The sequence below is a fragment of the Clarias gariepinus genome, chromosome 4, assembly GCF_024256425.1.
Source record: "Clarias gariepinus isolate MV-2021 ecotype Netherlands chromosome 4, CGAR_prim_01v2, whole genome shotgun sequence".
In the NCBI taxonomy this organism is placed as follows: Eukaryota; Metazoa; Chordata; class Actinopteri; order Siluriformes; family Clariidae; genus Clarias; species Clarias gariepinus.
This window is the reverse complement of record NC_071103.1, coordinates 30,758,335-30,772,302: the sequence shown is the minus strand read 5'-3', so window position 1 is coordinate 30,772,302 and position 13,968 is coordinate 30,758,335. Positions and strand designations below refer to the sequence as shown.

Here is a 13,968-nt window from a genome sequence, read left to right as displayed (position 1 = left end):
TAGGACCTCCGGTCAACACTCACACACTACGGGCAATTTGGGGTCGCCAGTTAGCCTAATCTGCAGGTTTTTGGACTGTGGGAGGAAACCAGAGTACCTGGAGGAAACCCATCAAGCACTGGGAGAGCATGCACACAGACCCCAAAGTGGGAATCAAACCCCTGACCCCGGAGGTGCAAGACAACAGTAACCACCATGCCGCCAAATGTGCTGAATAATCCTAGCAATTTTATTTTTGCACATTTTTGTAGTTTACTGAGAATTTTTTTTTTTTTTTTACATGAACAGCTAAAAATAATCTGAAGAAGAGATTCACACAAGGGTATGGCTTTAGCCCAGACACTCTGCTGGTCTGGGACTCTGGGAAATGAGATGTGATGAACAGTGAGGGTTGAGACAAGCATTCTAGCTCTGGCACATGAAGAGAGGAGTGACATTAGGTCAGTGCTCTTATGTCTGGAGCTAGAGAATAGTTTGTTAGATGTGCTAGCAAGGCTGTCAAAGCCTTTAAATGCTATTGTGCCCAGGCTGCCTGGATGGAAGTTAAGCTTTTTTTTTTTTTTGTCTTTAGGTTTGATTTGTAAAAACATCTCTTCTTTTAAATTCAATCTATATGAAGTATTTAGAGATGTATGGGAAAAACCTCCGTTTGAGATCTATCACAATAACAGCATGGGCTTTAAAATTTAATTAACATTTGTTTGAAAATGTAAATTTCACAGGATATACAGTACTGTAGCTGGATTCATTTCAAAGTGTGTTAATTTGACATGTATCGACACCTTGTATCTGTAAGAAATCAATCCAGAAGTGAGACATTTTCACACATTTGACTCACACGTTGGATGGTGGGCTACGTTGCACTGAGAGACACTGTGTGTTTGTGATGTGGCATATAAAAGTGCAGCTGTGTCGAGAAAAGTGAGCAGTGAATGAGTCAGAGGGAATTTTAATCCCGGGGTGAGCGCTCAGTTCCTCCCCTGCATCATGCTTCAGCAGGCCATTAGCTAAATGTGTCAGAGAGGCCATGATTTTACTGTCACACTTGACCATGCTTGACCCTAACACCTATCTGTGGTTGGGTTATCATTAAATACCTTTTAGTATCTTGCGTTGTTTAAATCAATATACCAGGCAGACTAAAAAGTTACCTTAGGGTTATTGAGATGCTTAATGGTTCTTGCTTTCTATAGGTGGTTTACTAGAAGCCGAGAAAAAATGCTGTTGTAGATTTCTATATGGAACCTGTAAGGTTGTCTAGGGTTGTGGAGGGCCTGGGGCAGGTACAAGATGGAGTAATTGGGTGACAAAATATCACAGTGCACAAGCACACACTCACTCAACTTATAACCTGGGCAATTTGGAAATACTAGTCAGTCTACACCTCATGTTTTTGGACTGTGGGAGGAACCCGGAGTAAACAGAGGAAACCCAGCAAGCATGGGGAGAGCATACACAGAGCAGAGGTGAGATTCGAAACCACCACTCTGGAGGTGCAAGGTCATAGCGACGGATGATAGAAAACACTTTGGCATTTTACGGTTAGACAGAAGGGTTCCAGCGGACACGAGCTAATTGTATGGACTGTATATTCGTCTGGACACAGACTATAGGAAGTGTTGCCATGTCACAATGAGGGGATTGTTTATCGGCATCAAGGCACGGAATACTTTACACAATATCATATTGAACTGTAGTACTGTACTGTACACTACCAGTCAAACGTTTGGACACACCTTTTTTTCCATGGTCTTTCCTGATTTTTATTTATTTTTAAATTTTAAAGCAATTCTGAAGACATCCAAAATATGCAATAATCTTCTTTGAACAGTTGATATTGAGATTTGTTGTATCAATATTTGTTGATATTGAGATACTGAGGAGGAGCTTCTTCACGCAGGCGATAAGGTCTCTGAACCACAACACAACCCAGGCCTAACTACCATCTTTTTGTAACTTCACTGCACAAATCACTTTAAATAAGACACTTTACAAAGTCACTTTTTATGCATACTTGCACACCACAGCCATTTAAAAATTCTAAATTTGGTTTTGACAAATTTCTATTTTCTTTTCTATATTTTTATATTTGATATATTGATATTTTGCTTTTTTATAGATATTTTGTTCTTATTTGTAAAGTATATTTTACTTTTACTTTGTACAGTACATTGCACTAGTTAATCTTATTTTTCTAACGTATTTCTCTTATTACAGTATATTTTACTTTGTACAGCATATTTTACTAGTTAATTTAATTTTTTAAAGTATTTCTTTCATTCCTATTATTTCTTATGTATAAGCTTTTACTATTTTTTTTAAGGTCACTGGCAGTCGTATAAGCATTTCACTGCATATCGTATTGTGTATGACTGTGTATGTGACAAATAAAATTTGAATTTGATTTGTCCGCTACTTACTGTATGACCTGTAAAGCCTTCATAACGGCTCTAATCCGAAGTGCTGTTTGTTAATTCTGTAATAACTCTAAATGAACTTCTCCTCTGCAGCAGAGGTCAGTTTCGGTCTTGCTTTCCTTTGATGGTCTTTATGAGACCCAGTTTCATTTTGGTGCTTAATGGGTTTTACTCAACAATACCGTTCTTGCAAGTACTATTCCAGAACAGCTGACCTTGGTGTCTTAAAATAACAATTGACAGTACAGTACTTACCTAATGCCCTATGTGTTATTTCACAGTAAATCCAAACTTTTGTTTGGTTTGTCTAACTTTTTTTTTTTTTTTTTTTACATACAAGTCCCACGCTCCAGGCAATGCATTTTATTATGAATTGTTATTGCAATAAACATTTGTCAATGGCCCACTGCAGTCTGGTAACACTAGACTTCGGCCACTATATAAATTCCCAGGAGTGCATAAATATTGTGAATTTTATGACCTGGAATACGGATCAATTCCAGGTCAATCCAATCCCACTTTAAAGCTATTAATCAGCACCCAGGGCTGTGCATATAGTGGTACATAAAAAATAGACCAATGCAGTTACATTTTCACACCCTTTCACAAGCAGTGTTGTTTTAGAAATTATTTTTTGTGAAGAAAATGGCATTTAAACATGTCTAGCACATGTTTTAATCAAAATGTATTGTGCTCCATAAAGAGAATGCATGTTAGTATAGCATAGTATAGCTTAGTGGCAGGGCACCATATCGATCAACTTGCATGATTAACATGTAGGGTTCTACAGGAGTTCAGTGTACTATGAGGTTGTATTTGCAGAAAAAAAAATTTCAGTGTAAGTAAACGATCAAATTATTATTTACGTGTTTGGAGTAAAAGTGGAGGCAGTGTTACTTGTGGCACCTGTTTGGCCTTTTCATGGGTAATCCAGCACCTGTCATCACAGTTGCACAGAAAAGTCAAAAGCTCAGGACTGGGGGACATTTCTGTCTCTATGAGTCACATTTATATAAAGATCATACTCAGAATTCTTTTTCTTTTTTTTGGCTCACTGAGGGTTGTAAAAGAACTGAAACTGCCCTTGCTGTACAATGCATTTAGTCAGCATGTGTAAAACACCTGGTGACCTTGTGAAATATTTGTACTTGTTTGTACTGTAACAGCCTTAAGACACACACACAAAAAAAAAAAAAGAAGGTTGTGTATGTGTGTATGGTTTAATACAGTTATGTAAAATTAATGCTTTTCCTTTTAACCCTGTGTTTTTTGTGTAAAAACATTAAAAACCATCTGATCTTAGCATTAGACAAATACCAACGACAACATAAAACATGCTTACCGACTCAGACGAACAACAACATATAAAATCTTCGCTGTGCTATTACTTTAAATTCTCCTTTCGGCTGCTCCAGTTCAGAGCAGCGGACCACATCGGACCATTTGTCTCCATCTAACTCTGTCTACCATATCGTCCTTTGTCACTCCACCCTCCTTCATGTCCTCCCTCACCACATGCAAAACCTCCTCCTGGGTCTTCCACTTCTCCTCCTGCCTGGCAGCTTCATTTCTAATATTCTCCTCCCGATATACCCCTCATCCCTCCTCTGGACATGTCCAAAACCATCTTAATCTGGCCTCTCTAACTTTTTCCCCAAAAGGTCCTACCTGCACTGTCCCACTAATGTACTCATTCCTACTGTAATCCTATCTATTCTTGTCACCCCCAAAATAAGCTCTCACCCACAGCTCTGCTTCCTGTATTTTTGTCAGCGGCTAAAAAACCATGGCATGATTATTTAACAAAAAATGAAGCCGAACAGAAAAAAAGTACTGTGGGCAAAACTAGGCACCCATTGATTCAACAGCTTGTCGATCCACCTTAAGCTGCAATAACTTAAAGTGATAATTTCTTTAGAACATTGCTTCAGTCCATTGAGGTTCAGCATTTGTGTTGGGTTGAGGCCTGGACTTTGACCATTCCACAACTTTTAATCTTTATTTTTCAGCCATTATGATATGGATTTATTTATTGTGCTTCAGACCATTGTCCTCTTGCATGGGAAAATTTCGACCAAGCTTTTGCTGTCGGACAGATGGCCTCACATTTGTGTCCTTATTCTTCATCATTTTGCAGAATTATTGAGTATGTAATTCATAAGTGATATTAAGCTAAATACAGTATGGCAACTAGAATACAACAGTTAGATGTATAGTGATGATATACCGAGAAAATGAACGGTTTTTCAGCTAATTCAGAGAGAGCATGTCTGGATAAAGCAGCATTCATAACATTCATACCAGGCTGGCAGTTTCACACTCCTCCTCACCTCCTCACACTTTCCTGCAACAGTTCTAAGCTCTCAAATGTTGCTTACTATGAAATAAAACTGAGAATTTACTAACTTTTGTCTTACAAACTAAATAGTTCACAATATGTAATATATCCCTATTTCCCTTTTTTTCCACAATTTATGCGTGTTTCAACAGGTGCTGTCACTAGGCGCCGATGTCCTTCCCGAATACAAACTCCAGGCACCACGCATCCACAAGTGGACCGTACTGCACTACAGCCCCTTCAAGGCTGTGTGGGACTGGCTGATTCTGCTGCTGGTGATCTACACTGCCATCGTAACACCATACAGTGCTGCCTTCCTGCTTGGCTCGGAGAAGGAGAACGATACCTGCACGTACTGCAAGCCGCTCAACAACGTGGACCTTGTTGTCGACATCATGTTCATCATTGACATCCTCATCAATTTTCGTACCACTTATGTCAATGCCAATGATGAGGTGGTGAGCCACCCACTGCGCATCGCTGTGCACTACTTCAAAGGCTGGTTCCTCATTGACATGGTGGCTGCTATTCCCTTCGACCTGCTCATCTATGACAACGGCGAGGAGGTGAGTGCATCCTTAACTCCCAAACAGATCATTAATACCTGTGTAATATGTAGTAACCCGAATCAGGAACGTAAATCTAAATATTTCTGATTCGGGTTACTACAGTTTTATTTTAATTACTAAATATGTATATATTGACTATAATAATAGTGACTATATATACGTCTTAGAAAAGGAGGGTGGGTTAACATTTTTGAGTAAAATAATATTAATGAAATCAAAGAACTGAATGTTAAGCTAGGACGTTGTCCCTTTATAGGGCTCTCATTAAAATACTTGGAAATGTGCACTCACTCACTCTCTATACCACTAATCCTGTACATGGTCACGGGGTATCCCAGGAGACTTGGAGCACTAGGCAGGGTACACCCACACGCATACACACAGCAATCAACCTCAAATCAAAATTCAAATTTTATTTGTCACATACACAGTCATACACAGTACGAAATGTACTGAAATGCTTATACGACTGCCATTGACCCTAAAAGAGAATTAAAGTTTACAAATAAGAAATAAATATGAATAAAAGAAATACGATAGAAAATTAAATAGAAAAATTAAATTAAACTAGGAAAAATAGAACTAAAAATAAAAATAGAAATGTGCTAGGAAAGATAGAACTAAAAATAGAAATATGATGTACATAAAAATAGAAATATACTGTACAAATTGAAATATACTGTACTGGGTGTGCAAATATGCATAGAACAAAGTGTCTTTGTGCAAAGGTTATTAAAGTGTCTTTGTGCACTGGTCCAGGATGTAAACATAAACATGTAGTGTAGTTGTGAAGGAAGATGTGCAAAGTTATTAAAGTGTCTTTGTGCAATGGTCCAGGATGTAAACGTACAACATGTAGTGTAGATATGAAGGAAGGTGTTCGTGTAATTGTCCATAGTGTCCATGGATGTAAAAAGATTGATTGATTTGATCAATTATGAAAAGAAGGTAGGTGTTACCAATTAGGCCAACCTAATTTTTTGGTGTCTAAAAATGTCTTTGAACTATGGGAGGAAACCAGATTACCCGGAGGAAGCCCACCAAGCACGGGGAGAACTTGCAAACTCCATGCACTCAGACCTGAGACAGGAGACGAGCCTCTGACTCTGGGGGGATGATGCCACAGTTCTAACCACTATGCTGTCACTTAAAAATAAAAAAAATATTGTTTGTTTTTATTGTATTAATTTGTTTCTACTTTTGTGATTTCTTCAAACTATTTTAATTGTTGTCAGTTTTATGTTGCAAATCAAGCTCATGAAAGTGTCATGTACAGTATGTGGTTCCTAGCCCATCTAGGGTCTTTTTTTATTTTTCAAAAATATATTAAATATTGTTTTAATTACATGCAAAGTTAAAGACACTATTATTATTATGATTATAATTATTATTAGTCACTTATTTATTTATTTATTTAGTTTTTATTTCCTTGAAGGACTGATACTGGCCATCGTAAGTTCTGGATTGTGGTTCTTCCCCAGTTTGAGAGTTACGGGGTGACAGTATGGATTAGACCATGACTGATTTGAACACTGTCATGTTTTATTATTGTATGCTTGTAAGGGGAGGATTTTAGCTTTCAACACCAAGGCTGCACGTGTTTGTGCCCTGAGGAAAAAGAAATAGGCTGCCTGCCAAAAGTCTAATCTTGTCGAGATTTATTTGCTTTATTGATATATTGACCCTTGTGATATGTGTAATCACCAGGTTTGAACATTACTCTGTGTCAACACGTGTAGAGCTCAGGAGAATATTTATGTCTCATAGTATATCACCCAACATGCCTCATTCACAAAGGATATAACTCTCTCTCTCTGTCTCCGTCTCTCTCTCTCTCTCTCTCTCTGTCTCTGTCTGTCTGTCTGCCTCTCACTCATTAATTCCTCCTAAAAAAACACTTAGCATGTAATTAATTAGGGCAATGCTAATAAACACAGAGAGGAAGGTTAATCCCTATCCCTACATGGTTAACTAAGGCGAAGGCATAATCACAGTGCATGATAGATGGTAAAGATCAAGACTGAGAAAATACTAATAATGTGATAGCAATTACCGGCAAAACCCAGCTTGAGATAAGCCTACAACAGTTTATACCGAATATGATAAGAGTTTAATGCATGTTTAAATCAAAGGTGTTGATTAATTACAATAAAGTTCTAGCTGTAACATAAATGATATGAAAAACACTTACTAATAAGTTATCATTCTTATAGTATCAGCTAATTTAGAGGGGCCTATATGAGCACATGTTGCTTAGATACCACAGGAACCACATGTGAAAACTAGGGAAAGCACAAGTGTACAAGTATAGTTTCTCTTTACAGAAATCAACAGTGCTTAAAAAGACAAACAAGCCTACCAGATAATAAATGTGCTTATAACTATGTATATTTAATTCCGAAATACTGTACATTATAGTGTTATTAATTTTTATGTAAGCGATCCTCAACAAAAAAACAAAAAAACACATAGCTGCCTGCATCTATAGTTGTATACAGGAATGTTCTAACATACAGGAATGTAACTTTTAACTTTTTAAAAGCATTGGTACTGTATTCTCTGAGGTTACATTGTTCTGTTTTATGTCCAAGCAGAACAGTAACATGCTCTGAAATGACAGCTGTGACGTGCTCAGCAAGCCTGATGGAACATTCGGCCACTTTGACGAGCCTGGGAAATCAATATACCAGTAGCACCTCATACCAGTTAGAGCAGAAATACTAAAACTATATGGCATGAGCTCCTAACACCCTGGTGGTATCCTTACCTGATTGGATTGGCACTTTGCACCATACAGCACGGTGAAATGATTTTTTTTTTTTTGCATATCCCAGATAGGTAGCTAGGGTCAGAGCACAGGGTCAGCAAGGATTCAGCGCCCCTGGAGCAGACAGGGTTAAGAGACTTGCTCAAGAGCTCAACAGTAGAAGCCTGGGGGTGCTGGGGCTTGAACCCCTGAATCTCCGATCAGTAACACAGTTATCCACCCAAATAACCGATTAAGCCACCAGTGACCCCAAAAAACTATTACAATGTGAACTTCTCAGTAACAGAGTACCCAAGCCTTTTCATGGTTTTCGTGTAACAACTATGGTACAAGTATTATTTAATTGTGTTGATGTGTTTCCTTCATTCCTTCCTTTCTTTTTCGAACATCGAGCAACTGTAACAAAGTGATTTCCATTTTGGGAATTTAAAAGTTCTTTGAATCTTTGGTTAAATACCTAATTGAATTTTAGATTTGTTTGAGTAGCATTTTTTATTTTGCTGTTTTTCATCCTGACTTTACCATTCATTGTATTTCTGAATCTCTTCCATTTCCTTTGCCGTCAAGACAACCACTCTAATCGGACTGCTAAAGACCGCACGGCTCTTGAGGCTTGTTCGAGTGGCCCGGAAATTGGACCGCTACTCGGAATACGGTGCAGCTGTGCTCTTCCTACTCATGTGCACTTTTGCGCTAATTGCTCACTGGTTGGCCTGCATCTGGTACGCCATTGGAAACGTAGAACGCAACGGTGCCATCGGCTGGCTCCATACGCTCGGGGATCAGCTCGGGAAACCCTACAATATCTCCATTGTCAGCTCAGGACCCAGCATTAAGGACAAATATGTGACTGCTCTTTATTTCACCTTCAGCAGCTTGACCAGTGTAGGATTTGGCAATGTATCACCTAACACCAACCTAGAGAAGATCTTCTCCATCTGTGTCATGCTGATTGGATGTGAGTATCAGTGATATAATTTAGTTCTTGGGACGTAATGCATATTGTATTTATATATAGTATAAAAACATTTTATGTCACAAACGGAATGAATGAAATACAGGTAAAAAAATGGTTACTTTAGATAAAAGGTCAGAGTGTAAGGTCAGCTATTATAAGGGGCCTATGGAATTGAGAGGATTAAGGGCCTTGCTTAAGGACTCAACAATGGCAATGTGATGGTTGTTTAAACTCTCATGCATGTTAAACTGGAACAATTTGCTAACGAATGCTATGGATATATAGAAAATTAATACCAAATAGATTCTTTATTTTAAATTAAGAATACTTTGTATATATAAAGTATAATGCCTTAACCTACGCACTAGACTCCTCGTAGTGTGGCATAAACTGGCACATACTCTCACAATACTTTTCAAGTCAAGTCATGTCAGCTGCATTCATATCTTCATTCTTGCAGAAGCATCTATTTTTGTTTTAGGCAAATACCCCCTAGAGGGATTATGTAATATGAACTGTGTTTAAATAGTTATCGTGCAAGTAGGAAGAAGGACGTTTGAAATAAACTTGTCACCTATTCTTATTGAAATGGCACAATATGTCTAAGAGCTGTCATTTTTTTTTACAATTATATCTTTCTAGCCCTCATGTATGCCAGTATCTTTGGGAATGTGTCAGCCATCATACAGCGGCTGTACTCAGGTACGGCACGCTATCACACTCAGATGCTCCGGGTCAGAGAGTTTATTCGCTTCCACCAAATTCCCAACCCTCTCAGACAGAGACTGGAGGAGTATTTCCAACACGCCTGGTCCTACACTAATGGAATTGACATGAATGCGGTGAGTCACGCACGATCGAATGTGTGTTATTATGTGTTAGGTTTGGTGTGATAATTAGATAAATGCCTGTTAATATTACTATAATTTGCTTTGAGGATTAGGATGATTACTCAGTGTTCCTTTCCACTTGCATCTTGTCTCCTACAGTGGTGGCCAAAAGCACTGAGGCAAAAGTGAAATTTTATGTTTTAATAACATTCTCAAATTTTTATCATAATGACAGTGAAGATAATAAGAATAGATTTGTTATTTTAGGGAATGAAATTACTACACCACAATCAACATGTGCTTCTTTATTTATTAAAACCTGCTGGATCTGTCTGTGATTAGAGTCAAAAAGATGTCTTCAGTACTCTGGTGTTACTCACTCAATCCATGCCTGTGTGATTGCTTCCTGGAGATCATGATCATGCTACCTGATATCACCCAAATGAGGATGGGTTCCCTGTCGAGTCTCGTTCTTCTCAAGATTTCGTCCTATTGTCACCTCAGGGAGGTTCTTCTTGCCCCCGTCGCCCGCGCCTTGTTTATCACAGAAAGGCTAATAATTTTTTAATACTTTAAAGCGGCTTTGGGACAGTGAAAAACTGTAAAACATGCTATACAAATACAACTGAAATGAATTGAATTGAATGTACAGAAGACGCTTTCTTGTCTACTACTGCCTTCTTCACCATTGTCTAACAGTTTTCTATCGGGTTTAGGTCTGGAGATGACCCAGGCCATGGCTGCAGAAGGCAAATTGTTTAATTTGTCACATTCCCAGTTTTATTAGAACAACTTTTTAGCCAGAACTACTATAAGTAGTAAAATCACCTGTTTTGTGCGAGCGAGAACTGTAATACAGTACATAGCATATGTTGTCCTGATCCTTTTTTTCCCCCACCGCTGTAAGTTTAATTTCACAAAAAAAAAGTTTTACAACTATTTTGATTATACATTAAGCAAGATGAGACAGATTTAATCTTGGTGCTATAATTACTGCTCTTCCAGTGCCATGTTTTGCTAGTTCCTTTTCCAGTTTTGGTGGTTAAATAACAAGGCCAGAGGAAGTAAATGGTAATGTCAGTATATGCTCTGTTCCATTATATTTACTTATTATATTCTTCATTATGTTTTGGTGAAAAGCTTTTGTATGGGAGAGTAAACTGGTGAATTCTGAATTTGTCTGCCCGAAACTGGGTCCTCGCTTCCGCCTCGTTCAGTGCTTCATTACTAATAATGAGGAAATATGGCAAACTCTGATATTCCAGGAACGGAAGGACACTCTTGATGAGGAAGAGGCTGACGAGATGGACGACCTTAGGCAGAAATAGCATGGTGTGACCGATTTTGACTAATCACATGAGAATGGGTTAAAGGTTGATGAGGGCGTTGCTATACTGTCTCTGGCCTGAAGTACTAAGGCTCTGTATGTGCAGTGCATTTCAAAATGTTCTGACCTTATATTTAGCTCTTTGTTAATGCACAGTTGGCAGTGATTGCAACAATAGTTTTTTTTTAGTGTGATTCTACAAGCTTACGGACATTTAACCATCCTTTACTGGAAAACATCTCAAGATCTGTCAGGTTGAATTGGAAACTTGGTGGATCTCTTTTTTTTTTCAGAAGAGATGTTTATTCAGGTTCAAGTCCATTATTCAAAGATTTATCCTAAAGCCATTTCTGTACTGGATTATTTCTTTGTTTTTGGGCCATTGGTGTGTTCAAAGACCAACCTTTCCCCAAGTTCGAGCTCCTGATTGCTCTTGAGCAGTCCCGGCTTTAATTGGATGACTCAAAGACAGTTATAGGTATCTCTTAAAGCCATTTTTTGTTCTTGTATATTACAGTTGGAATATTGTTCACTGTTGGAAGATAAAACTTTTGCCCCAGTTGGATATCCTGGGAGTTATTAAAGGTTCTTCATACTGTATGTCCTTAAACATATAATTGTACTTTGATTCATTCATTTGTCTCTTAATCGTGACTCCCAATATATACAAAAATATCTTACACTATTTACTCCACTGTACACCTGGCTTTACGATATTAATGGAATTGAAACTCCTGTTCAATGATTTTAAACCAAGGTTTGAAAGTCCTGCAAATGGGCTTTCATGTCCCTTTTTACATAAATACTGTAAAGCACCTGGCTGGTCACTCTACTAAACATCTGATTGGTTGAGTGCTGGAGAGATGGTTATCCTTCTTGCCTTCCAATCTCCAAATAGGTCTTCTGGTGTTCTATTAGAGTCACCTCTCTTCTGGTTTCTCAGGTTGAATTCAGCTGCAGGAATAGTCTTGGCATTTCTGAATGGCTTCCTTTTAAAAAAAAGAAAGCCCCTGTGATTATTAGGATCTTCAAAGATCCTACTGAGAAACGTTTTGCTTACTATTTCCGGACATGCATTCATCTGTCAAGATTTATATCATTCCTAATCATGTTCAATCAACAAGGTTTAGAACATCTGACATGGTAATCAGTGTGGCACGGTGCCACACAGCCCCAGGGTGTCTGGTTTAATTCTTGGCTCAGGTTGCTGTCCCAGTATTCCTTCATGTTCTTCTTGTGTACGCATGGGTTTTCTCATGGTACACCTTTTTCCTTTCACTGGTCCAAAAATATATATACGCTTTTGACTATGGTGATTTATATGTGCATGGTGTGCTTTAACAGACTGGTGTCCCGTCTGGGTTGATTTTAACCTCTTTGTGCCCAGTGTTACCAGGATGAGCTGCAGATCTCCCACAATAATGACAGAAATAAATCAGTAACTAAAGATCACAGATGATTAATGGAAGCACGGTGCACATCATATGAGTTTTGAGTGACATAACAAGTCTTTTCAGATCACTTGTCCCTTATTTTTTTTCTATTAAAATATTACTTTTTTTAATAATATATTGGGACATTTTAAGAAAAAGTGTCTGAATAATTTATGAATACATTATATATTTTATATGTATATACTAAATATGATCTTATGTTAGTGTAAACTCTACTGACTGTGGCCTCAACTTTGTGTATTGTTTCCACTGTTTTCCATTGTTACCCTAATAGTTGTGTACATTCTAACTCTCCTCCTTTTTTATACTTCCAGGTACTAAAAGGATTTCCCGAGTGTCTACAGGCAGATATATGTCTGCACTTGAACCGAACCCTGCTGCAGAACTGCAAAGCTTTTAAAGGAAGCACCAAAGGTTGTCTGCGAGCCCTGGCCATGAAGTTTAAAACCACTCATGCCCCACCGGGTGATACGCTGGTCCATGCGGGAGATGTGCTCTCAGCCCTTTACTTCATTTCCAGGGGATCAATTGAAATACTACGTGGAGATGTGGTGGTAGCCATTTTAGGTAGATACCAATATAGATCAAAATATAGGTTAAAAAAAACTTTTCAGTAGTGATTTTATTCTTTTGGAGTAAAACTAATCGGCAGTGCATGGTTAATAATTAGGAGAAGCAGATTAAGACATTTTGAAAACTTGCATTACCATATGTAGGGCAAGACACAGTACTGAAATATTTTACTGCCATCTGCTGGATGTGAAATGAAAATGTATCATTTACTCACCTTTATATGAGCTATAGCAGCAAAACTAAAAGAAGTACAATAAATGTGCAGTTTACTATGCATACACCTTATACAGTAGTTTTCCTTATATTGTTATTATATTTTTCCACAGGAAAGAATGATATATTTGGTGAACCCATCAACCTGTATGCACGACCAGGCAAGTCGAACGCTGATGTCAGGGCTCTCACCTACTGTGACTTGCACAAGATCCAGAGAGAGGATGTACTGGAAGTTCTGGACATGTATCCAGAGTTCTCAGATCACTTCTGGAGTAACCTGGAGATCACCTTCAACCTGCGAGATGTAAGCGATATACTGAGCTAAAAACTGAGCAATTCTGTTTTCAACTCTTTCTCCCTCTTTCTCCCTCTCAATCATGATAATACAGTATATACACTATATGGTCAAAAGGGTTATGGTCACATGACAATGACCCTGTGCTCTGTGAAGACATTTGTTTATAAATTTTGGTTTATCAAGGAATTACAAGGCTAACTGCACCGCAGGCATTTTCACCC

General features: G+C 38.1%; 1 protein-coding gene across 1 annotated transcript in view; it reads left to right on the top strand.

Annotated features, from left to right (window-relative positions):
• The window catches only part of kcnh2b (potassium voltage-gated channel, subfamily H (eag-related), member 2b), a 219,520-nt gene that overhangs the window by 196,908 nt on the left and 8,644 nt on the right, over positions 1-13,968 (top strand). Inside the window, exons 6-10 of the mRNA XM_053494626.1 lie at positions 4,908-5,321; positions 8,659-9,049; positions 9,692-9,891; positions 12,975-13,227; positions 13,560-13,753. Coding sequence (XP_053350601.1) covers positions 4,908-5,321; positions 8,659-9,049; positions 9,692-9,891; positions 12,975-13,227; positions 13,560-13,753 — 1,452 coding nt within the window. The remainder of the gene's footprint in view (positions 1-4,907; positions 5,322-8,658; positions 9,050-9,691; positions 9,892-12,974; positions 13,228-13,559; positions 13,754-13,968) is intronic.